This window comes from Mycteria americana, chromosome Z, assembly GCF_035582795.1.
Source record: "Mycteria americana isolate JAX WOST 10 ecotype Jacksonville Zoo and Gardens chromosome Z, USCA_MyAme_1.0, whole genome shotgun sequence".
Taxonomy (NCBI): Eukaryota; Metazoa; Chordata; class Aves; order Ciconiiformes; family Ciconiidae; genus Mycteria; species Mycteria americana.
The window spans coordinates 77,695,317-77,720,662 of NC_134396.1; the positions used below are offsets into that span (position 1 = coordinate 77,695,317).

The 25,346-nt window shown below is 53.1% G+C and overlaps 1 protein-coding gene and 1 long non-coding RNA gene across 7 annotated transcripts in view; one reads left to right on the forward strand and one right to left on the reverse strand.

Moving 5' to 3' along the window:
* Nucleotides 1–9,075, reverse strand: part of LOC142402608 (uncharacterized) — a 52,225-nt gene extending 43,150 nt beyond the window's left edge. Inside the window, exons 1-3 of one of the 2 annotated variants that reach the window (XR_012773412.1) lie at nt 8,833–9,075; nt 8,011–8,425; nt 5,814–6,327 (exon numbers count right to left, since the gene is read on the reverse strand). This is a non-coding gene — a long non-coding RNA (uncharacterized LOC142402608). Of the gene's footprint in view, nt 1–5,813; nt 6,328–8,010 lie in introns of both variants that reach the window. The other variant, XR_012773411.1, reaches the window with a different exon arrangement.
* Nucleotides 9,076–9,901: 826 nt separating this feature from the next.
* NR2F1 (nuclear receptor subfamily 2 group F member 1) lies at nt 9,902–24,595 on the forward strand. Of its 5 annotated transcripts, none has more exons than XM_075526784.1 (4): nt 9,902–10,691; nt 13,784–14,311; nt 19,229–19,416; nt 21,716–22,687. In XM_075526784.1, the coding sequence occupies exons 1-4, from the start codon at nt 10,241–10,243 to the stop codon at nt 21,752–21,754; spliced, it is 1,206 nt and encodes a 401-aa protein (XP_075382899.1). In that variant the 5' UTR covers nt 9,902–10,240; the 3' UTR covers nt 21,755–22,687. The 5 variants fall into 5 exon arrangements, with proteins under 5 accessions (XP_075382899.1, XP_075382901.1, XP_075382902.1 ...); XM_075526786.1 differs by lacking the exon at nt 21,716–22,687 and adding an exon at nt 24,458–24,595 and having other exon boundaries at nt 9,903–10,691; XM_075526787.1 differs by lacking the exon at nt 21,716–22,687 and adding an exon at nt 19,501–19,630 and having other exon boundaries at nt 9,903–10,691.
* The last annotated feature ends 751 nt before the right edge of the window (nt 24,596–25,346 follow it).

Genomic DNA, 25,346 nt, shown 5'->3' on the forward strand with positions numbered 1-25,346 from the left:
CGAAACTGCCTCCTCCTCCTCCAGGGTGGAAAAATTAACCGAGGCGGTGGGGGCTGAGGACTTGTGCACAGTGAGTGGAAAAAATGTGTTAAACATCGGTTTGACGCCCCACCGGAGCTTCAAAATATACACCGGCTGGATTTCTTCTACTTAATTTAATCTTTATTGGACTGGGTTTCTTCTCGCCATCTATTCACCAGAAGTCCCAGCAAAACGTACCACAGGAGAGAAGGGGGGGGGGGGACGGGGACGGGGACGGAGAGGGGAGAGGACTGTTTAGTCCTTCATTTGAACCGCAGACTTTAGCAGGTATTTAGCAGGGAGGCACTCCAAGGAGTTTGAAGTAGGTCTCTTAAGTCAAGACTTCTGCCCAGGGCTTGAGCTGGTCCTGGAGTGGAAAAGATTTGTGTGTTGGGATGGGAACTTGTAGCCTTAGCAACAAAGTAGTCACTTGAAGGAATTTACAGCGAAAGCATCCCAGACTGAGAAAGAAACGCCAATTTCTGAGCGGCTAGGAGGGAAGAGATAGTGCCCTGGCTTGAGCCTCCAGAACAAAGCTTTTTCTATTTGCCAGCGGCCCCCAATTTTGTCCGCTTCTCTTTTTCCTTTTTTTTTTTTTTTTTGGTTAAGCCTCAAAAAAAAAAGAAAAAGAAAAAGAAAAAGAATAAGAATAACCATCCTTGGCAAGATGACCCCCAGAAAACCGCGGGCACCCCCGTCGCCGCCTACGCACCGGCCGGGCTCGGGCAACCGTCAAAGCGGAGTCGGTTGCCCACCGAAGGACGGCAGCCCCCTTCCAAAACCCACCCTCCTCTGGCGGGCGGGGCTGCCTCCAGTCCTGGCACCCTCAAGAAAAATGCAAATCACCAAAATCCCGGGGTCTGAGGGTGAGAGGGAAAATAAGCTCGGGCCGCCTGTCCGCGCTGCTCCTCCGAGCATCACCCCCCGGGAAGGGTCCGCACCGGCCGGGCGCTGCCAGGGGGTCTCTGGGGCGCTACTTGCCCCCCCCAGACCCCCCCCGGGACCCGGGCAGGGAGTACCCTGCCCCGCGGGGTGCGCGGGGGGGGGAGCACGCCTGTGCCTCCGCGGGCGCGCAGGGTGCGCGCATGGCAGGCGGCGGCCGCAGGGGTCTGCCCGCCCCTGGTCCCTGCGTGTGCGCACCCACGGACACGCACCCCTCCGGCCAGAAGCATTTTCGTTGCTGCCAGAGCACACACACCACCACCACCCTTTTTTTTTTTTTTCCTTTTTCCATTACGAGCGATTAGATGGTGTCTATTCAAAGTTGCTGATCCAGAGAGAAAATAGGAGTAGATAAAAGGAGATTTCAAGTGACCTCCTCGTCCCTTTCACACCAACCTGAGCCCCAGAATAGCCAAGGATCAACTCGGACAAAAGCCCTTTCCTTTTCCCTTTCAGCTTCAGAAGATTCAGTGCAAGGGGTTAACAATAAAACATATAACTCTAGCCCCGTTTGCTAGGATCAGGCAATTTTGTATACCTTATTAACGACACCGTTGGATATGCCCGGGCTTCACCCCTAGAAACGTGTGAATAATAAAAAAAGAAGAAGAAGAAAAAAAAAAAAGCCTTCGCGTGGTAAAATCCATAGCAGTCATGTACAGCTTTTGTGTTGGGCTGGAGCGATCTGCAGTGTTTATTCTGTTTCGTTTAAACTTTTATCTAAAGCGCATCCCCGTCCTCCCCACGCAGACAGAATACGCTGTAATAAACATATCTTACTCCTGACAGTTTAAGTGAGAACGCTAAGGTTTATTACTCAGATCAACTTCTGATGAGGTAAATATGATTATATCGCTACTGTTGCTACCAGCCGCGCTGCTGCATCTCCCCCAGCAAAATACTTTTGCACCGTTTTATCTCGGATGCAGGGGGAGAAAGTGACATTAAATACTTAAACGCCTGGGAGCCGATCTCTGGTCTGCGGAAAGTCCAGCTCGAATCTACTCCTGACGGACTAATCCCCGCAGTAAAAGAAATGGGATCTCTGACAGGTAACTATTAAGGAAATGATTATATACTGCCGTCGATTGCGCTGTCAGGACAATCTCACAACTTTCAAACTCGTTTCCAAACGTCAGCTCTTCATCAAAAGCTCCAGCCCAATTCGGAATGATAAATAACACCAAATTCATCCCTAGCAGCAGCCGGGGGTTGAAAATACAGTCAGAGGTGTTTCCACGCAAAGCCTCGTGTTAATGTGGCTTTTGAACACTTTTGTTTCTCTTGGCTTCGGCTCTCAGATCACCGCAGCTTTATTTGTGCCGAAAGTAAATATTTGGTCCTGGATTCACTAGTGTGTTGAAAATTATTCCCAGATTTGCCTTATATAGGAAGGTTTGATTTGCATCAAGAGGTCATCAATTTCTTTTCCTGGAGCTCTGCTTGGGAATTGCCATGCTCCTTTATGCTGTCAGACAAGTGGCCTTCGGTTTGGGTGCTTTCTCTCCCCTCCCCACGCAGCCGTGGGTTTGTTTTTTTGTTGTGGTTTGGTTTTGGGGTTTTTTTTTTTTACTTCCAGGCTCAGATTTAATTTTTTTCTTTTTTTTTCCCTTTTCTTTTTTTTTTTTTTAATTAAAAAAAAAAAAAAGCAGACTTTCGGATGCTCAGGCGTTTCTGTGTGGATGGATGGCGAGTGCAAAGTTGTGATTCAGCGCCCTGCTTTCGGGTTGGCACCGGAGCCCGGTACTTTTGAGCGCTAACAAATGACAAACCCCGGCTCGGAGCGGCCCCGCTGCCGGGGAGGCTGCGGGGACGGCAGATTGCCTTCCCGAGGGGGTGGCGAGGGGGACTGGGGGGGCCGCTGTCACGCCGCTTTTTTGCCAATCCCGTCTAAAATAATTCCAGGGAAGCAGGCGGCGTGCGCGGAGGGGAAGGGCGGTCGCGCCTCTGGGTTAAGCACACGCTGAGGGGGCGGGGGGGACACATACGGGACACGGACACCCTCCCGGGGGGGGTACACCCTCCACGGGGGTCGTGGGATGTGCAGCCGCTCCGGACAGAGCGGGGATGTCGGCCGCGACCCCAGGAAGATGTTTCGGGGGGGTGGGGGAGTGGGAGAGGGGGGGAAGGATTCTGCTCCCACGAGTGATTTCTTTAAAAAATAAATAAATAAGGCAGGATATGCGTGACGGGGTGGCCCGGGGCATGTGCGGGGCGGGGGGGCTAAGGAGGGGAAGGTGGAGGCCCCTCTTTCCCAAGGCCAGATGCCTTCGGCGGGATGTAGTGACTCGGCCTGGGCGGTGGGCTTGGGCGATAGTGAGGGGGATACCTGGAAAGGAGCGGGGAGATGTCCACTCGGGAGGCTCCGAGGGGGAACGGTGTCCATCCCCCCGGCATCGGGCTTCCTTTAGAAAGCGGCGGGGGTGGGCACAAAGGGCCCCCCGGGGTGCGCGACCCGCGGGGCGGCTGCGGGCAGGTGCTGCGGGCGGCAGAGAGCGAGCAGCCCAGACCCCCCCGGAGGGGTCAGCCCGGCTCCCCCCCGCTGCCCAGAGTGATGAGACCCCCTTCCCCGGGCAGGGAGAGACCCCTTCCCCTTGTAAAGCAGCACCCCCCGCCCGCACCTCTTGCAGTGCGCTCCTCAAAGAACTCGGTTGTCCTTCAGGTCTGGCTGAGGGCGGGGGGAGAGGAGGGAAAAGGGAAAAGAGGGGGAAACAAAAAAAGAAAGGGAAAAAAAAAAGCAAAAGAAGAAAAAAAAAAACAAGAAGAAAAAGGCCTGGCCCCAGCACCGCTGACGGGAAATGAGGCCTGGCCCCACACCACCGGCTGTCGAGGCCTGGCCCCGCACCGCCGCGTCCAGCCCGGCTGCGGGGACCCCCGGGGGCAGCAGGGCCGGGAGACCCGGTGAAGGCTGGGGGGGTCCCGGTGTGACCGGTCACATCCCGTCTGCAGCCGGCCCGGCCCAGGAAAGGGGCCGCCCCGACGGCTGCGACCGAGGGGCGCACCCGGGGGGGGGGTGTTGCCGGGGAAGGGACCCCAAGGCGACCCTCTGGTTTTACAGCGTCCCGGCTTGAAGGCGTCCGCCGGTCAGAGCAGGGGAGGGCTAAAAAAGCTAAAAACTGAGAGCGAGAGGGACATTTTTGTGCATCAGAGCTGCTCGCTGCTCCCTGTGACAGCAGCCTGCGCAGTTATTGTCCTCTGTCTGCCCCGCTCCCTACGTGCGTGTGTGCATATATATATATATACATGCATACATGTACGTCCGTGCCTGTGTGAGTGTATTTATATATATATATATATATATATATATTGCCTTGTGGAGCTTGGCAGGTGAAGCAGGCACTTCACGGTTGTTTTGGAAAATGCAGGCTACGGATCTCAGCTCCCAGCTTATGTGCGGCCGTGCCACTTCCAAAATAATAATAATAATAATAATAATAATAATAATAATAATAATAATAATAATAATAATAATAATACCACCTTCAACCGGGTTTTATATTATATTCGACCCCCCCTCCGCCTCCCTCCCCGCCAGAAATAGGGTGTCGAAGTTGTCACCACTAATCTCCAGAGGAACTTTTCCTTTCCGGAGGGGACAAGAAGGCTGCAGAGGAGAGAGGAGCCAGCGCTGTCCCGGGTTGGGTTACGCCGGGGGTGGGGGGAGGAGAAAGAAAGACACAGAAAGGAAAATATATATATATAAAAAAATAAAACCAAAACCCCCCAAGCCCTAAATCCTCCCAAAACTCTGCCACCCTCAGATCCCAGCCTGGAGTCTGGCCTGGGGAAAGCGGGGTCTGGGGCGATAGAGGGAAAAAAAAGTCTGAGCAAGTCCCCAGCGCCGTCTCCTCTACCCGTCCCAGATCCGCAGAGGTTAAAAAGCAATCAGAGCTCATTTCCCAACTAAATGTGAGTTGTGACCATTTTTAAGTCTCCCCGTAATTTGTCGGGGAGAGGAAATGCCTCCCGCCGATTGAACTGTGCTTTAACCTGGTCAGCCGAGGCGTGCGGCTGCTGCTGATGATGGATGCCCTTCCTCCCGGCTCCCTCCCCCGGCTCCTGCTCAACAAACAGGACGGGATTTCCTCGGGACTCCCGCAAACTTCACCGGCCCTTCACGCACCGGCTTTATGAAAACCCACATTTAATCACCGTCGCTTTCCCTCAGCACGCAGCAAATGCAAACCGCCGAGCCTTTACAGCCAGGCGAGGGGAGAAAACACCTCCCCACCGCACACACATCCCCCTCCCTTCGCCCAGACCGGCGCAATTTGAGCGGGTTTGGGTTTCCTCCTGATTTGCGGTTGCGCCCAGCCCGGCTGGGAAGCATCTGATCGCTGTCCCTGTAATCTGTTGACACTATCACCCGGATAAACAGGCTGCCATCGATCTTTTCATTAGGTGATCAAATAACAAACAGAGCAGGTGAAGGAGAAGAGCGGTGGGATGCTCGCACTTCCCTGCCCGCCGTTCTGCCAGCTCTGCAAGTCGCGCTCGGCATCGGCGTGGGGTCGGTGCCTGCGAGACCCGCGTGGGTCAGCTCAGAGAGACACGCGCGTTATCTGAGGGGGGGGGGTGCAATGGAAACACCAACACGCGTGGTATAGGGGGAAAGGGGAAGGGGAAGGGGAAGGGGAAGGGGAAGGGGAAGGGGGGGGAGAAACTCTCAGGACAAAATGAGGGCTCGGCGCCTCTCCCTCCGCCCGAGTAACGGGATACCCAAATAACGGCACCCCGGGGTGGGGGGGCAGCCCGGGGTGGGGGGGCTGGGGAAGGTCTCCCCGCCAAGTGCCGCGGCCCCGCTCCCCTCCCTCCGCCCCCAAACCCCGAGGAGAGAAGCGGCGACTTGCCTGGGGTGGCCCGGCGTGGCCGGGGAGCCGGGGCCGGCGGCGGGGAGCCGGGGCCGGAGGAGCCAGGCTGCGGCTGCTGGGTCCGTCCACCTTCTCTCAGGCTTCCTGCCTCTGTCTGTGTCTGTGTCTCTGTCTCTCTCTCTCTCTCTCCCCCTCTCTCTCCGTGCCTTGCTCTGCCTCTTTTACTCCCCGTCTCTTCACAGCCTGGGGAGTAAAATCTAGATGGTATACATCCCGAGCTTGCTTTTTTTGTCCGATTTAATCTTATTCGTTTCACCTTTTCACTGACCAAGAGACAGGACCGAGAGTTTATTTGGAGAGAGAGGAAAGGAGCCTACTGTTGCATAGTCAATAACATCCTTTTTATCAATGCAATGTACAATAGAGACGGCTTGGCCAAGGGACTCATTGAAAATCTCTTCATTATTTCGGGACAAAATCAAGCGTTTATTCTGATCTCAGAAATGATGAAGGATTCTCCTCTCCAGCCGGCTCCCAGCCTCAGATTTCAGAGCTGACAGGGAAAGAGAAAAAAAAAAAAAGTGATCACGATACATCAAAGTTGAGGGCTTTTTTTTAATGAAAGCAACATCTCTTTACAAAAAATAATGACAATAAAACTTCTGCCATATATTTCATCTCCGTTCCCCCCGCAGGTTTTTCCCCCGGCTTCCAATAAACTTTTATGGGAGCTAAGAGGAGGGCAGGGTGTCGAGTTGTGTGTGTGTGCAGGGGGTATCCTTTTTTCTTTCTTTTTTGGTTTTGTTTTGTTTTTACAGTTTATTTCTTCTTTGTCACATGCAGTCTTTCCACCCAAACCGAATTTCAGACCTCTGGCACAAGAGGGAGGTTGCCGGGAAGGCAAGCTTGCGAGAAAGAAGGGACAGAAATGGGAAAGAAGGGGGTTTTTTCGCTCCACTGCAGTTGTCTATTAGAAATAAAGAAGGGAAATGAAAAAGAGGGGGGGGGATTTATTAAAAAAAAAAGGGGGGGGAGGTGAAAGGCCGCAGACCGGCGCCGCAGCCTCCCCGGACCCCCCCGGGCCCCCCCGGGCTCCCCCGGGCCGGCGGCTCGTGCCCGCTAGATGGCAGCCGGCGCCAGCGATTCCCGCTCCGCGCCGCCGCCGCCGGGGCCGCGGAAGGGAGCGGAGGGGAGCGGAGGGGAGCGGGGGGGAGCGGGGGGGAGCGGGGGGCAACGGGGGCAACGGGGGGCAGAGGGGGGGAGGGGAGCGAAGAGGAGCGGAGGGGAGCGAAGAGGAGCGGAGGGGAGCGGTGCGGAGGGGAGGGGAGAGGAGCGACCGCCCCCCCCCCCCCCCCCCCCCGCGCGCATCGCCACCCGCGCATCGCGACTCACTTTTGGGGAAGGGGACGGGGGGGTGTCCGGGGGAGGGGCACTGCGCTCAGGGTGGTTGGGGTTGTTCTGGCCGCTCCCCCCCCCCCAAAAAAAATAATATTTAAAGGGGAAGGGGAGGGTCTGATTTCCCACGCGGGAAGCGCGGAGGCCAGCGGGGCGGTGGGAGGAGGGTGGACATATTAGGTGAGGAATGAGGGGTGAGAGACGGGCGGCAAAAATAGCCCAAAGTGGAATGGGAGCATGTGGAGATGTAAATGTGTGCGTGGACGTGTGTGTGTGTGTCTGTGCAAGGGTGCGCGCACACGCACGCCTGCTCCTCCGTGCAGCGAGCGTGTTTTCTTCTCCATCATTAAAACCCCTGGCGTGGCTTTTGCGATTGGGAAGGGAGAGAGAAATCCCAATTTAAGACGTGGAGGGGGGAGAAGAAAAAAAAAAAAAAAAAAAACACACCAACTTTTCGCGGGGAGCCCACATCGTTCCCTTTTAATTCCCCTTTCCGCCTATCGCAATGCATCCTCCGCTGCCGATGTGTGTGCTGGGGTGTGCGTGAGAGGGGGAGAGAGAGAGAGACCGTAGACGACCCATACTAATCAGGTCTCAAAGTAAATAGCAGCGCAGGGCGATCTCAATGTAAATTGTGCTTGTCAGAAGAATCCCCTCTCCCTCCCTCCCTCCTTCCCTCCCTCCCTCCCTCCCTCCCTCCCTCCCCCCCCCTCCTCCCCTCCCTTCCCCATCCCAGTCAGTAGGTAGCAGAGAATAAAAAAAAAAAAAAAAAAATTAAAAAAAGGGGGGGGGGGGAAGGCGCTGGGGGGGCAACCAATGGAGTGAAGGAGGCTTGGCTAACCTTAGCCTCCCATTTTCTCTCCCCCCAATTCAGGGCTCTGACCAGTCAGTCGCCTTTGATTATCAGTTGCCAGCAGCCCTTCTCTTGGCTCCTTGACACGAGCTCCATATAAGGCAGCGATCTCCATAGAAACGTGTCAGTTTCAATAGTAGTGTCAAAGTTCACTATATACAGACATTCGCGCAGATCCCCCTTTCGGAAACATTGCTCTGCTAGGCTTCCCGTTTAAACGCATTCATTTTTTGGGTCTCTCTCTCTCTCTCTCTCTCTCCCTCTCCCTCTCTCCCCCTCTCGCTCTCTCTCTCCCCTTTCTTGCATATTCTATTAGTTGTGTGCTCCCCCCCCCCCCATCTCCCTCTTCTCCTTCCTTTTCTTCTTTTTTCCACCCTTCCTCCTTGTGTCTTTCGCTTCATTCCTGCAGGAGAAGAGAAGAAGAGAGAGGTGAAACTAAAAAAAAAAAAAAAAAAGAAAAAGAAAATCTCGGAAAGAAAGAGAAAAGGGGGAAAAGCAGAGAGAGAGAGACCGGGGGGGGGGGGAAGCCCGAAGAGAGAGAGAGAGAACGCGTTCACATCTTAATACCGTTATTATTGTGACCATTCTCGCCTATTTTTTTATTTTGGGGGAGGGCTTCGCTGCTGGCTGATGAGTTTTCACCCGAAATACTTTTTTTAGGCAAACAAACAAAAAAAAGAACGTTTTTGGGGGCGATTTCCAGCGATTTTTTTTTTTTTTCCTCGCAACCGGCATCGTGCGCTCTCACAGGAGAAGAAGAAGGAAGGGGCAAGAAAGAGGAAAAGAAGAGGATTTATTTACCCGACCTACTTTGGATCTCTCTTTTTCCTGCGCGTGTCGTTATTATTCCCGTTCTCTATTTTTACACTTCGCCGCGAATTCGTCTCCTCTGCGAATTTAGTCACATCCGATTTTTTTTTTTTTTGCGAATTTTTTTTCCTCTCTTTTTTTTTTTTTTTTTTTTTTTTAAAAAGGAGAGAGAGCGAGCGCGAGCGCGAGAGAGACAGAGAGCGAGGGAGCAGCTCGGGAGAGAAAGAGCAGCGACCGGCAACCTCCTCCTCCTCCTCCTCCTCCTCCTCCTCCGCCGCCGCGACAGGAGATCAAACTGCCTCAGCTCCCCGCCCGCCTCCGCCGCGCTCCCCGGCTCCGCCGCCCTGAATGGCTGACGGCGCCCTGCCCTGGACCTGGCCCCCGGACACCTCCATGCCCTGATCGCCGGCCGACGGCTCCTCTCTCCACCTCCCGCCTCCCCGAGCGCCCGCACCGGCAGCGGCACCGGCGGCGGCTGCAGCGGCGGCGGCAGCGGGAGCAGCCTCCGCGGGAGCGGCGGCGGCGGCGGCCGGGCCCCGGCGGCGGCGAGCGGCGAGCGGCGACCTCCTCCTCCTCTTCCTTCCCCTCCGCCTCCTCCTCCTCCTCCTCCTCCTCCTCCTCCTCCCTCTCCTCCTCCTCCTCCTCCTCGGCGGCGCGGCGGCTTCCTCTATGCCTGCACATCCTCCGCGCTCGTAGCGCCCGGACCGCGTGTGCCTGTGCCCGTGCCCGTGCCTGTGCCTGTGCCCGTGCGTGTGTGCGTGTGCGCGAGTGGGGAGCCGAGTGCCGGGCGTGTGCGCGCGTGTCTGCCTGCGTGTGCGTGTCCGGCGTGTTACTCTCCTGAATGCCTCTCCCGACAGCCTTGTTTGCCGTTTCTGATTTTGCAACTTGAAGTGGCGGCGGGGGGGGGGGGAGGGCGCGGAGAGGCGGCGGGAGCCGGGGAGAGCGGGAGCCGAGGGGGGAAGCGGCCAGGCGGGGGTACCTCCAGGAGGGGGGGGAGCGCAGGAAAGGGAAGGGAAGGGAAGGGAGAGGGAAGGGAGGAAGAGGAAAGGGGGGGAGAGACGAGAGAGGGAGAAAATCCTCCGTCGCCCCCTCCCCCTCCCTAAAAAAAAAAAGAGGAGGAAAAAAAAAAAAAAAAAAAAGAAATTAGCCGGAGCGAGAGGAGGGGGGCTCGCGGCGAAAAATAAATAAAATAAAGAAAACGGCAGGAGCGGCTCCAGCCGGCAGCAGCGGCGGCAGCAGGGCAGCGGCAGCGGCGGCAGCCGAGGCGGAGGCAGGCGGCAGGCAGGGTCCCCTCGCTCCCCGCTCGCCCCCGGCGCCCGGCCGGCCGCCCCCCCCCCGCCCCCCGCCTCTCTCCCCGGCAGCCCGCAGCGAGCCGCGCCGCTCCCCAGCACTTTCTCGGGCCCGAGATATGGCAATGGTAGTTAGCAGCTGGCGAGATCCGCAGGAAGACGTGGCCGGGGGCACCCCGAGCGGCCCCAACCCCGCCGCGGCGCAGCCGGCCCGGGAGCAGCCGCCCCAGCAGCAGGGGGGCTCGGCCGCCCCGCACACCCCGCAGACCCCCAGCCAGCCGGGACCCCCCTCCACGCCGGGCACGGCCGGGGACAAGGGAGCGGGCCAGCAGGGCTCGGGGCAGAGCCAGCAGCACATCGAGTGCGTGGTGTGCGGGGACAAGTCCAGCGGCAAGCACTACGGCCAGTTCACCTGCGAGGGCTGCAAAAGTTTCTTCAAGAGGAGCGTCCGCAGGAACTTAACTTACACATGCCGCGCCAACAGGAACTGTCCCATCGACCAGCACCACCGCAACCAGTGCCAGTACTGCCGCCTCAAGAAGTGCCTCAAAGTGGGCATGAGGCGGGAAGGTGAATATTTCTTCCCTACTATGCTATCGCTCCCTCTCCCCGCGGCTGTGCAGGGTGCGTCTGCGAGGGCTCTCCGTCTGTCTGTCTCTGCCTGGGCATCCGCGCACACACGCGCACCTCGGCGCGTATACATATATATATATATATATATATACACACACACGCGCGCACACGCGCGGCGTGCAGATATACATATATATATACATATATATATACACGTACCTACCCACAGAGAGATGTGTACGTTTGCACGGCTCTCCGTGGCGACCTGGGTCTCTCTCCCTTCCCGTGCACATGTCAATCTCCCCCTCTGCCTGCACTCCCATCTGGCAGCTTTGCGCCAGGTTTTGTTGTTATTGTTGATGGTGGTTGGTGGTGTTTTCTTTTGCTTTTCGGTTTGTGCCTCCTGCCCTCCTCCCGCTCCTCCCCACCCCCTTCCCCGGCACCGCCGCGCTCGCCCCTTCCCCGCTCATTGTGCCGAGAATTTTAGCATTTATTATTATCATTATTTTATTATTATTATTATTATTATTATTATTATTATTATTATTATTACTACTATTATTATTACGGTCGCTCGCGGAATATTTATCCTGTGGCCGCTGTCTCCGCTCCCGCGTGTGTGTGCGTGTGCGTGTGTTTGGATGTGGTTTTGTCTATTGTTGGCATGAGACCGGGGGGTGGGGGGAGATACATCTCTCTCCCGTACGAGATGTGCTTCCATTCAGCTTCCTTCCCCCCCCACCACCCCCCCCTTCCGCCCCATCATTTCTTTTTAAACCCGCAACACTTCTCGCTAGATCCATTTCCCCAGCCTCATTTTTCCCGAAAGAAAGATGAAAGACGTGTAAGTAGGGAAGAAAAGAGGAAAGGGGGTGAAAAAAGAGGAAAGGGGTGAAAAAAAGAGGGGGAAATGTGCTACTGTATCTCCGCTTCCCTCTGCTTCCCGCTGCCCCGGAGTGTGCTTCTGTGCGAGATTTGGCCTTGTTTTCACTCCATGCGTTCAAAGGAAAGTTTGTGACTGAACCGGGTTTCTGTACTTCTGTCATTTCTCCTTTTTTTTTTTTTTTTTTTTTAGCACGCTGCTCATTTTATTTCTCCATCAAACTCCACCCTCTCCTTAAAGCCTGCATACAAATCGCGATTTATAACCTATTTACCGGTCCTTCGCATTTTAGCAGAATCCGCAGCCTGCATCTGGCAGCGGGCTCCTCACCATTTCCAACTGCTCTGCTATTTATTTTTTTCTTTTTTTTTTTTTCCTCCTCCTCCTTTCCAAGAGTCGCTGTGGTTTTCCTTGCGTTCAGGCTCATTCTCGCGTAGGAAGATTTCCTGCCCTCCTTTCTCCTCGAAATGTATTTTCTCGGTTTACAGTTAAAGTTTACCCTGTGACTGTCGTTAAAGATGTCTTAGAGTCACATCAGCGAAACAGTCAATTTTGCGGAGCGGGGATTACTACTGCCTTAATTGGTTTTAAAATTATATTTTATATGCCACAAGAAAAGGAATGAAGCTGCTCCAGATCTGAAAGAGCTCGCAAATATGACGACTTCATTGGTAGCTTCAGGGGCTGTTGGTAGGCGTCGGGGGGGGGGGGGGGGTTGGGGAAGGAAAAAAAATAGGAAGGAGGAGGAAAAAAAAAAAAAGTTAGAATTGTGCTCGCAGTTAATTGACAAATAACTGCCAAGTTTACAAGCAGATCGAAGAGGGAGAGGTGGGCTGGAGGGCAGCAGGAGAGAGGTCCGGCCCGGGAGGCGAGGAGGGCTGGGTGGGGAAGAAAAGAGAAAGTTGAGAAAATGTGGCACGCCGGAAAGATGAGTGAGATCTGCGTGTGCGTGTGTGTGCCAGCGAGCGTGTGCGTGTGCGTGTCCGCCCGTGCGGGGAACAGGGCTGAGTAGCCGTCTCTTCCCCTGAAGTTACCTTTGTTTACATGGCATGCGGCTGCAAACGCTGGCACTGATGGAGCGAAACACACGCACACGCACACACACACTAAAGGAGAAAAAAAAAAAAAAAAAAAACAACTTTGGTCAGCTTTCGGGACTCGAGGCATGCTTACGCTCTGTGTGGAGATGGTTAATGAATCCAGTGTTTTTGCAGTTGCAAGCTTGTGCATTCACTGTGCAACGCTGACTGCAGGCTTTTGCAGTGGCAACAGCGCACCAAAGATATTAATTACACCGTCCCCTTTTTTTTCCACGAATGTTTGGCTATTGTAAGTTCGGACCTTTTTGTTTTATTTCCCCCCTTCCCTTGATAATATTTAATCTTTCTCTTCCTTTTAGCAGGGAGAACTTTGCTGGGCGGGGGAGGGGGGGGTCCTCTTTGGAAAGCTGGTTCTCTCTAATAAAGTTAGCGGTGGGGAGCTGGGGGGCTGCGACCTGTTCCGGCTTGAAGGGTGACGACGCGGCGTTTTTGAAGAATACGGACGCATTTATTTTTATGAATTATTTTATTTCTTTTTTTTTTTTTTTAAAAAGCGACACAGCAGTTCACTCGTAAATCTCAGCGCTACCAGGGCAATCGGCTGGGATCCACAACAGAGCTTGGCTATATTTTTAACAGCTGGCTGTGATTTTTAACCCCACTTTCTCACCACCCGGAGGATTTCTTTGATTTTATTTTTTTACGTGCGGGGCTGCCTTTTGTTGCCAGAGGGGAGGGGGGCCGGGGGGGTGCGGATTTGTCTTGTTTGCCTTGGCTTTTTTTTTTTTTTTTTCCCCCTCTCCTCCCCCCCCCCCCCCCCTTCTTTCTTTCTTTTTAATCTGTGTTTATTTTGTGAAGCCTGTCTGCATCGGGGGAAGGGGGCGGGGGGGGGGGGGGTCGCTTGGCTGCCGCTGGGCTGGGGCTGCCTGAGCAGGGGTCGGGGCCGGGGCCGGTCGTGGGGGGCGATGCAGGTCGGCTGCAGCTGCCCGGCTCCGCATGCCTCTGTCTGTCCGTGCCTGTGCGTGTGCCGGGGGCGAGGGGTGGGGGGGGGGCTGGGGGGGAAAGAAGCCCGGCATTGTCTCCGTCTGGCTGGCAGCGCCGCCGGGGCGATGCCTGCGAGCCTCCTGGATGCACATTTCCTCTCCTTCTCTCCTTCTTTTTGTCAGCGGTTCAGCGAGGAAGGATGCCGCCCACCCAGCCCAACCCCGGCCAGTACGCCCTGACCAACGGCGACCCCCTGAACGGGCACTGCTATCTCTCGGGATACATCTCCCTGCTGCTGCGGGCCGAGCCCTACCCCACCTCCCGCTACGGCAGCCAGTGCATGCAACCCAACAACATCATGGGCATCGAGAACATCTGCGAGCTGGCCGCCCGCCTGCTCTTCAGCGCCGTCGAGTGGGCCCGCAACATCCCCTTCTTCCCCGACCTGCAGATCACCGACCAGGTGGCCTTGCTGCGGCTCACCTGGAGCGAGCTCTTCGTCCTCAACGCTGCCCAGTGCTCCATGCCCCTCCATGTGGCCCCGCTCCTGGCCGCCGCCGGCCTCCACGCCTCCCCCATGTCGGCCGACCGCGTCGTCGCCTTCATGGACCACATCCGCATCTTCCAGGAGCAGGTGGAGAAGCTGAAGGCGCTGCACGTCGATTCGGCCGAGTACAGCTGCCTGAAAGCCATCGTCCTCTTCACCTCAGGTGAGGGGGCGGGCGGGGGGGGGGGGGTGGGGGTCGTGCCCCCCAAAAAAAAAGAAATTAGGGGAAAAAAATGAAAATTGAATTTTGGGGGGAAAAAAAAGAGGCGGAAGGCCGAGGCAGCACTGCGCCCGAGGGGGTACGACCCGGACTGTGGATCGACCTCCCCTTCAGCCCCACACTGATGTTGGCGTTTTAACCCCCTCACCCCCACCCCCCCAAAAAAAAAACTTAAAAAAAAAAGAAAAAATATCAAATTAAGTGGAGGCGGTGGAAACATGCATGTTAACAATTTTTCCCTGTGATAGATGGTTCGAATTAACTAGCGGGGAAGTGCATTAGCGTCGCCTTTGAAGTGCTCTGGTCGTAGCCTATAAGAATATAATACGTCTTCTATTATTGTAACCTGCGAGGGAGAAATTTATAAACATCAAAGGCGAACGATGCGGAGGAAATATAGGAAATGGAAACAAGGCGAGATAAGAGGCCTGGCAGTGTCATTTTTTAATTATTATACTAATTATCGCCACGATGGGGCTAATTGCCACTTTTTCTGCTTGTTTGTTTTTCCTTCTTTTTTTTTTCCCCCCCTCTCCCCTGTCCCCTCGCTCCTCCCTTGTCCCGGTTTCTCCCCCCCTTTTCCAAACCGGCCCTCCCGGTTAGCGACAACTAAACAGCTCCGATAAATCTGGCTCAAAACTAGGCCGAGGCAAAATTAAAAGCATTCCTGAACAAAGATGGCAAATCGTTCAAAGGCCTTGTTTAACAGTAAGCAGTTTATAATCCATCAATATTTGTTGCCTTTCACGCATGAAAAATAGTATTTGCGTTGTATTAAAATGACTCCTAAATTTGCACAATATTGTAATGTAGCAAATGCAGTATTAATATCGATTTGAACATCGGATAATTTATTTAGACAGGAGTATCTAATTTGTATGCAGGGTGGTCGGAGACGTGTACTGTGACTGCCCCCTTTTACTTCCAGTGCAAATGCAGTCTCGCAGCGTTGGAGGGAATATTTCTTTGCAAAGGATAAAGTGCAGATCTTAAAACAAATGGAAGATTTACTGAATAGCCGGCTCGACATTTTCATGTATTTTATCTTAATAAGTCTTCTTGATGGAAACATGTTTTTCAAAAGTGACAAAGAGACCTGCCGGCATTTATCAGGCTGATTTAACTCTGCAGCCTGCCTGCAGACTCCCAGGCTTGCCCTTCCCCTTCCTTTCAGGGTGCCCATCGACACACAGGGATGGCCGGGGAGAGCCCTCCTTTTTATTTAATTTAATTTAATTTAATTTTTTTTTTTTTTTTACCAGACTCAACTTTGAGCCATGACCCCCAAGCAGAGGGGGGCTGGCCTCTGCCTCGGCCCTTCCACCCGCCAAAGGCCCCGGGAAGGCGATTTGCCCCAGATGGGGACGTATTTGGGGGGGGTATTTTATTTTATTTTCCCCCCTCTCTCTTCTTACACCCCCCCTCCTCCCCCCCTTTCACCTTCCCCAAACGATCGACCTTGGCTGGAAACGCGGTTAGTGGCTTTAGAGGAGCCCTTCATTTACATATATGAGGAACAAATGTGATAACTAAATGTTGGCGAGGGGAGAAGCCCCTTCCCGCCATGGAGCGGGGCGTGAGCGGGGCTGAGGAAGGGAACGATAATGTGATTTTGGAGCAGGATCGCACGGGGCATCTCAGAAAATGGAAATACAGCTGTCAGGAGTCATCTACCCCTTACCCCCATCCGCACATTTCCACTTCTCACTAAACTTGTTTTGATTGCTTAGCCAGAGGGGAATTCATGGGAAGCCTTTCTCAAAGTCATCCAACTTTTAAACAAACTTTGACTGATGGAAAAGACATTTTTAGGCATATTGTCCTAAGTCCTTCGCTAAGGACTAAGTCTTTAAAGCTGGCATGGGGTTTCTCCTCGTGTGGTTTTTACATTCGGGCTCCGGATAGCATGTATTTAATCCGTAAAATTCTGGACACCGTCCAACGGCTGGGTCGTGACCCAAAACCTGCTCCTTTCTTGCCTCCTTTTTTTATTTTTTTTCCCCCTCTTCCCCCATCCCCCCCGCCCCAAACTTTAGAGTGATTAATTCCTGCACCTACCTTTTCCTCGTCGTAAATAAACGTTTCCAGGAAGGGACAGAGACAGATAACATAAATCCAATAAATCTATTTGCAGCGCAGTAAGAACTTTGATTTCTAGTTAGATGCCAGCTGATTACATCTATATTTTCTGAACACTAAACTCTTCCGAACGCGTAACATGAAATACATTCCCGCCACTACAAAGGGGAAGGCTGGAGTGTGCTGAACAGTAATGGTTATTTATTTACATAATTTCTTTTCCATAGACTGCAGGAAGAAATATAGAGCTTTCCCTTATTGACACACTGCCACATAAAAAAGTGAGGCACACGCAGGATTTTCACATTAGCCCACTTTCTGAGATGGAATAATAATTCACCTCCGGGAAACACGGGTTGCATTATTTCTCCCACGGATTGCACCACTCTGGACTCCCTAATCTAATCGAGTTGCGCACCCCTTAATTATTATTATTATTATTATTTATTTTTTTTTAATCCCTTTCTGAGAGGAGAGTTAAACCTTCCCTCCACCACCTTGAAGGATGCAGAATAAAACCCGAGTAAAGGCATATGCCAGACCATTTAAAATAATTAAAGCTCAATAGATAACTGTCGGCATGAGAAAACCCGGGGCGTTTGGAGCTCTGAGGCAAAACCCAGGGCGTATTTTTCCAACATCCCCCCCTGCCCAGGCTGCCGCCCTTCCAGCGAGCAACTTCCCCGCCCACGTTGTCCGGTGACCTGCAGTTATAGGTGGACTCATCGTAAATACCTGATAAATATTTTACTAACCTGAAGGGTCTGACATATGGGGCATACAGAAAAAAGCCCTGCTAGGGTGTCAGCAAGACCCTTTCATATTGCATTGTTTGGAAGTTGAATAGGATCCTAATGCATAATGGGCAGATAATGCATGTAAAATAGCGAGATATATGTAAATATGGAGTGTGATTTGTGGCAATCAACATATGAACAGGCCTGTGTTTTTGATATATATTGCAAACAAGGACAGGCCCGAGCTTTTGATAGATATATATGTTGCAACCTGGTGCTTTTGATGTTGCAAAATATCGTTGCATTAAAGGTACAGTATGGATTAGCAGAGCAGCCTGGCTCAGATAATTGTGTATCTGAGGGATGCCAAGTCCGCAGCTCAGGTCAAAGGTTCTCTTCCTCAGAAGTTCCTGAATTATGGCTTGTTTTATTTGTATTTTTGCTCGAGGCCATAGTATTGTAGATGAAGGTGTTCAGAAATCTTTGTAAAGCCAGTTCTTGATATGGGAAGACTTAAACTTCAAAAATGCAGTGGCGACGGATTTTTTTGCTTTCTTCCTTTCTTTTCTTTTTTTTTTTTTTTTTTGGCTTTGAATAATTTCTTGTGTCTTTCCAGGGTCGTAATTCTACATTCACAATTTTGTAGTGTCCTTTTGGGGGCCATTAACATGCATTAATTCATATACGGATCTATATATTAGCAAAGTCTGGCTTTGATCTGCGTTAAACCGCACTGCCAGCTGACTGCCTCCCTCTGATCCTGACTCTTTTTTTTTTTTTTTTAAATATTTATTATTAATCTCCGAAACAATGTGGATGATTTCAACCACCCGGCCGTACCCACCACTTTTCCACCACTGTCCTTTCCTGCCCGAGTCTCCCAACAAGCAGCCGGTGCACAAAGATCCCCCGTTTTGGGTTATGTGTTCACAGAGAGAGGGTGTGCGCCTGTGTGTAAGCGCACAGATGTATCTATACCTCCCTGCCCGTATCTATGCGCAGAGGTAGGCGCAGAGTAACGTCTATAGGTACCAGCGCGTGGATGTGAAGGCTTTCTCCTCTCGGAGTAGTATGCATTTGCCCAGGTCGCATCATTCTGCGAGGTGCCAGGGGTATGTTTCTGGCCGTATACGTGCCGCAGGGACCTATATATAGGGAGGGAGTCTCTCAGGCCACATTTAGGCAAGGCTCACCCGCTGCAGCCCTCCCCAGCTTTGTGTCTGGGAGCTGCAGGCGCCGGCTCGGCTCAAGCCCGGACGAACCCGGCCGTTTTCCGCCGGATTTCTCGCACGGCCGGCAAAGACCCGGCCCGTTCGCCATCGCCGGCGGCGGGGCAGGGACAGAGGGGACCCCCTGTCCCCCCGGCATCCCCCGGCCGGCTCCCTGCCAGCCGCTGCGGGTCCCAGCCGCTGCCTCCCTCTGATGCGCAGCCATGTCAACAAACTCCCTCTGTCTCCCTCTGCCTGTGCGCGCCTCCGCTTTTTATCTTTTTTATTATTAATATTATTATTAATAGTTTTCCCCAATACCCCCCTTTTCCCCCTTCCTCGGTGGTGTTTCGCGGGGGCCCGTCCCCCATTCCAGCAGCCCGGCGAAGGGCTCCAGCAGCCGGGACCGCGCGGGGTGGCCCGGGGCGGGGGGGGGGCGGGGGGAGGGGGATGTGGTGTGTTCGTGATGGGGGCGCGGGAGGGGGGTGCGGGCACCCCACGGCATCCCCCGTGGAAATACCCACGGGCGCGGCGAGGCGCGGAGAGGTCGCGTTATTTCCTCGGCGGCGGTGCGGGATGGGATGGGGTGGGACGGGGTGGGATGGGGGGGGTGCGCCTTTGGGGGTGCCCCCCCATCCCGGCGGCGCTTCCCCGTGCGCTTCCCCGCCACTAACCATCTCCCCCCCTTCCTTCCTTCCTCCCTTCCTTCCTTCCTTCCTTCCTTCCTTCCCTCCTTCCTCCTCCTCCGCCTCCTCCTCCTCCTCCTCCTCCTCCTCCTCTCCCCCCCCGCCGCCGCCCTTCCGCGGCTGCCTCCGCGGGCGCGGTGCGGCGGGCAGACGCCTGCGGCCTGTCGGATGCTGCGCACATCGAGAGCTTGCAGGAGAAGTCCCAGTGCGCGCTGGAGGAGTACGTGCGGAGCCAGTACCCCAACCAGCCCAGCCGCTTCGGGAAGCTGCTGCTGCGGCTGCCCTCCCTGCGCACCGTCTCCTCCTCCGTCATCGAGCAGCTCTTCTTCGTCCGCTTGGTAGGTAAAACCCCCATCGAGACCCTCATCAGGGATATGCTACTGTCGGGGAGCAGCTTCAACTGGCCTTACATGTCCATCCAGTGCTCCTAGAGCCCGGCCCGCACCCCCGGCGGAGAGGCGGCGGAGCGGCGGCGGCGGGAGCGCTCGCACCGAGGGGCGGTCGGGGTGCGGGGGGGGCCCGGGAGGCGGACACCGAACAAAAGAAAGGGCCGAGCAGGAGCAGAGGTGTGGCCGCGGTGGGGAGAGGGACGGACCTCGCGTCCGCGGAGGTGGCGGTGCGTGGCTTTTTTTTCTGCTTTTGGCCTTTTTTGGGTTGGTTTTCTTTTTTTTTTTCGGAGAGGAGGAAAAAAAAAAAAAAGTAAAAAAATAATAATAATAATAATGATAATAAAAGAGACAAAAAAAGCAAAAAAAAAATTAAAAAAATAAAAACAAAAAAAATATGAGTATCGAGGGGATATTAATCAAACCTGAAGGGGATACTGGATCTTCCAGGATTTATTGTGGACTGTTGTTGATATATGCTGTACAGTAACCAACAAAACAAAACGCGTCGAAACTGAACTGAACCTTGTGTAGAATGAAAAGCAAACAAGCAAACAAACAAAAAAAATTCCACGCGCAAACACTTACCACGAGCATTGTTACTCATTTTGTAAAATATTAGTCTTTATTTTCATTTTTTGTAAAACTTAAGACATCGTATGCGCATAAAGGAAAAAAAAAAAAGAAACGAGAATTAGGGGAAAATAACATTTTCCAAATAATTATAAAAAAAATTGTCCTGTGTCTATGTATCTATATCTGTTTTGTATTTTTTTCTGGTTCCAAACCAGGTTTCCTGTGATTCTATACTAATAATTTTTGATATAACCCTTTGCTTCTTATAATGAGTGCGATATATGTTGTCGAAGCTGTTCTTCAAGAATTAAAATTGAAGTGAGAATTTAAACAAAAATAAAAGAATTTAGCAAAAAAAAATCAACTTATCACCCCACAACCCATGAGTCTTGTTGCTTGAAACATGCCAACAGTTCACCCCCAAAAAAAACAAAAACAAAAACAAAAAAACCCCAAACAACAACAACAAAACCTCCCTGGTTTTTTAACTCCTGTACTAGTGTTAAAAGGGAGAACTTCAAAAATACTTGTGAGGGGTAACCAAGCTGTGTAAACCACGTGACGTTCCCAAACTGACTTGACTGTGTAAGCTTAGGGCTGAGCTGTCGAGGCCTAGGAAGAGGGAGCGGGAGGCGCGGTGATGCCGTGGGTGACCTCGCCTTGCTGGGACTGCAGGGCAGACTCTCCGCCAAGGCTGACGGGCCCGTCACGCTGGCCTACCCTTTTTTGAAACACCTTTTCCCATTCAGCTGGAGTTTCTGCTGAGTTCACACCTTGCTGCTCGCTCTTAGACACCATGGGCACGGATTGAAGGCACCGTATGCCACCACCCCTGCGCCTGCAGCGGGAGGCATACCGCAGCCGTGACTCCTGCTTGTTGTGGGCATGGTGGCTTTCTGCTGTTGGGGGCTTGGGGTGGGTGTTTTTTTGCTTATTTTCCCTTCTTTTCCACCCCGAGGACTTGCTGACCCCGGCGTGTGCTCCGGCGTGCATGCCTTGCGCCTGCTGTCAGCTGAAACATCCCTCTCGCTGTTTCTCCTGACTCCATTCGCTGCGCGTGGAGGGTATATTCCCAGCCCATTAATATAGAAATCCAACTGGATGCTTGCTTGTTGGGTGGCGAGCCAGAGCGTTTCATGTGTGCTCGTGTGCCATGGCCACGCACGAAACACCGGCCGTGGCCCCCCACACCACGGCCGCCCACGGCGGGGGCCCGAGCTCCGCGCCAAGAGCCTCGCTTCATTTCGGCTCGTCCTTTTTTGCAAAGAAAATTAAAAATCGTTTCTGTAATGGAGCTCCTTTGAAGGTAAAGGCTTCGCAATGCTTCTAGCTGGTGGTGCAGATCTCTGTAACAGCGTTCAGTGCATTAATGTTTTATAGGATCTGAGACGGAGCTGTAAGAACACATACTACCAGGGGAGCCCTTTCTTAACGTATTAATAAAGCTGGATCTTTAAAAATAACATTCCCCCCCTCGCGCAGACACCTCCCGTGCCCTCCAAACAAGCCCAGATGAGGCAGGTTTTTCAGTTTGTGGAGTCATGGGCAATGTTTTCCTTTTAATTTGCTGTCCTCCATACTCTCCTTCTCCCTCTCTCCCTCTCTGTCTTTTTTTTTTTTTTTTGCATTAACAAGATCCTTCAATCCAACCCGCTTGGGGTTTTTAATATTCTAGGCGCAGCAGATCCGAGGCGAGAGCAGCTCTATACAGTAGGCACTTATAGTTGGATAATCAACATTGCGGGCAGATCCTCTACGAGGGTAGAGCCCATTTTGGGATGGAGAAGCGGCCTGTATTCCTAGGTGCTGGGCGGGGGGGATGGATGATTTCAGGCCTGGGCACACAAGGACAGGAATTAGACAGACAGACACCCTCCCTCTTCTCGCTCGCACGGACGCTGCATAGGCGACAGCTTTGTTCCTTGCCCTGCTCGCCTTCCCTGGCAGAGGGGGTCCAGCCACCCCTCCGGGCTGCCGGTGGGGATCGAGCGGGGATGCTCAGCCCCGGGAGGTGCCGAAAGCAGCTCTTCAGCGTTGCTTTTTGGGTGGGATGGGTGACTGGGGACCCAGCTGGATTAGCAGTTAAAAACAGAAACAAACAAGCAAACAAACAAACAAAAAACAAAACAAAACAAAAAAACCAAAAAACATAACAAAAAAAAACCACAAAACAAAAAACCCCAAAAAAACAACAAAACAGAAAAAAAAACACAAAAAAAAACAAAACAAACAAACAAATGGGGATATCGGAAGAGAAAGACAGGTCTCGGTTTCTTCCAATGAGATGTAAATATATTCATTACAGTGTTATCCCACTGATGAAAACAGATAAACTTTTTCGTAGGTCAGAAACGTATTTTTCAATTAATTTTCATATTTATGAATAATAATAACCCACCGATTGCCAAGAAACTTGCAGGTGTAGAGGAGGTGTACGAGATGCACTTATTTCCATGTATGTGCCTAGAAAGAAGTGTTTCAATCCCTTATTAAACTTTGCTTATAAGACAGTATCGTGTTCTGAAGTGTTAACTACCCAGTCTGCGTTGTGTCGGTGGATGTTTTCCTTTGCCACGCTCCAGCCTCTCCGGGCATTCATACAGCGGCTAAAAATATTGTATGATCGCGTCACCAAGCGCTATTTGCTGAAAAAAAATTATTATTATTAATAATAATAATAATAATAATAATAATAATAATAATAATAATAATATGTGAATGTGGAGAGGGGCCGGGGTCCCTCTGCAAGTTTCTGGTGGCTTGTTCGTAACCTACAATATATTGCTTTAAAACCAACTCCAGCTACATTTCTCCTGCCTTGTTGTCGCCGGGGGCCCGGGCGCTGCCCCCGGGGGCTCCGCGGCCCCCCCCAAACTCCTCAGAGGGGGCTCCGCAGGGCATCCCCCTCCGTCCGTCCATCCCTCCCTCCCTCCCTCCCTCCATCCCCCCCTGCCGCGCAGAGCCCCTCCGAGCTCACCCACCGCTGCGGCAGCGCTTCAAGGTGGGGGCGGAGTAGGAAAGCCGGGGGTGGGTGGGATTTTGGGGGCAGAGGGGGGGGCGACCCTCCGACCCCAGCCCCGAGGAGGGGACCCGCTCAGGGCAGGGCAGATACAAAGGGCCCCCCCACCTCTCAGCTCCTCGCTAACTAGCTTGCCTCCTCCCACCGCCCCATTAGGCCTTTTCTATATATTCGGTCGAATAAATATTTGGAAATGGTGCTACGTGGTAGGTTCAGCCCCGGCTGAGGCTGGGGGGAAGTTGCCGGCAGTGGCAGGGGCAGCGCCGGGGCGGGAGTCGTGCCCCCCTCAACTCCTCGCACCCCCTCCGGCTGCCCGGCGAGGGGAAGGGGCTGCGGCTGCCCCTTTCCCGGGGCTTCGTGACACCCCCCGTTTGGGGGGCTCGGTCTCCATCCACCCCCTTCACCTGCAGGGGAGAGGGCGATGAGCCCACTCCTGTGGGGGGGTGGGGAGGAAGGGTAACCCCGACTTCCCCCGGACCCCTCGAAATTAGGTGGAATCGGGGGGCGTGGGGATGGGACTCCAACGCGAGTGGCCTCTCTCACCGCCAGCACGAAAAGCGGCGGTGCAGATGCAAAGGGCTCTTTCCCTGCGAGGTGCGTGGAGGGTCTCGCGTGGAAAGCTCGGGCTCGGGGTCGTTGCAAGCGGCAGCAGAAGTAAGACAAGGAAAAAGTGAGTTCTGCGTTGCTTCACGCCCAGGAAACTGTTTGGCTCCCCACACAAAGAGAGAAATGTGTTTTATCCGACGGAAAGTACTTTTTTTTTTTAATTTTATATATATATATATTTTTAAATACCTGTGGGGTATGGCAGCCGGGCGTCCCCTTCCCCACGGGGAGCAGATGTGACCCGCTGTCGAGGGATGCGCAGGCAGGGCAGGCAGTGCTGGCAGGGAAGGTGGCCCCGGCTGGCCTGGACGGACCCTCCGATGGACGGACAGAGGGACGGGGGGTCCGGGGGGTCAGGGCTGGCTGCAGCCGCCCCACCAGCAGTGTCCAGGCGCGCAGCCATTCATAGGCAATGCCCGCGAAGGCGTGTGCACGGCTATTACAGGCACTGTCGACATGCTTCCTCCGGTTTCATGGGGCATTTTGACTATTCAAAGGGTTAGTTTTTAAGTCTGGAAATAGCGAGTTTGGGTTGTTGGGGTTTTTTTTCCCCTTTTCCTATTTTTTCTGTTTTAGAGCTGTGTCTTTGTCCTGCCTCTGCTTTACTGGGAGAGGCAGGGATCGGTCCCCTCGCCCTTCCCCACTTTTCCTCCCGTTTCTTTCCATCTTGGGGCTAATTTCGGAAACGGCGTGACCTCCACGAAACGTGTCTATATATTTGTTTTAAAAGGCTCCCTTTCTCACCGGTTTCAGTCACTGACTTTGACGTGAGATTTTTTTTTTCCTTTTTAGACACCCTCCCCTTTTTAATCCCCAGTGGGTCAGAGCGGCTGAGGATGAGTGCTCTGCAGTGATTCCGGAGCGCAGTAAGAAGGACAAATAAATACATTTCAAAAGCCAGAACTCTCGGCTGCCATGGGCATACCCCAGGTCCGACTTGCCCTTGCAAACCTGCCGAGTTTCCCGGCGCCGGTGACGTGGAAGATCCCTCCTATGAGAAGGTGTTTTCGAGGGGAAAATAATAATAATAATTAAAAAAAAAAAAAAGGAGAGAAGGAGGGAAGGGAGAAGAGAAAGAAAAAGGGGGGGGCGGAAGAGAAGGAAAAAACCAGAGGCGTAAGGGAGGAGGTGAGCGAGGGGGGAGATCCGAGAGCACAAGTGGAAACTAATAAAACTCTTGTTAAAGTGCTTGCTCAGGATCCATGGCGTCACCAGGTCTTTTACTTAGGAAGCCAAAGAGTTTTATTCCTAAATGAGCTAAAGAGCCATTTACCTCTGTCGTGTTCTATTCATCAAGCCACAAGTCGAGAGTCCCTAACATGAAACTATTTGTTTGCTTACACAACCAGCTGGGTGCAATTTCACGTCTGAGATATCTATCTGAAAGCGCCTCTCATTTATTATCCTTACTTGTCAGCGAATCCATTTTCCAACTTTTTTTTTTTCCTACACCCCCCCCCCCCCTCCTTCTTCATTCATTGAAGGCTCTGGGTTTAAATGCTCCCTTAAATATTTCAGCACCTACCCCTTCTCCCCTCTGATCACCTTCAGCGCAAAATAGCCAGGGAATAAGGATGAAACGAGACGTGAAAGGCGACCACTGCCCAAGGTGACCCCCTTATCACAGCTCCTGCTCCTCTCTCCCCCCCTCCCCTTCTCCCAGGGTCTGTCTGACAGTGGT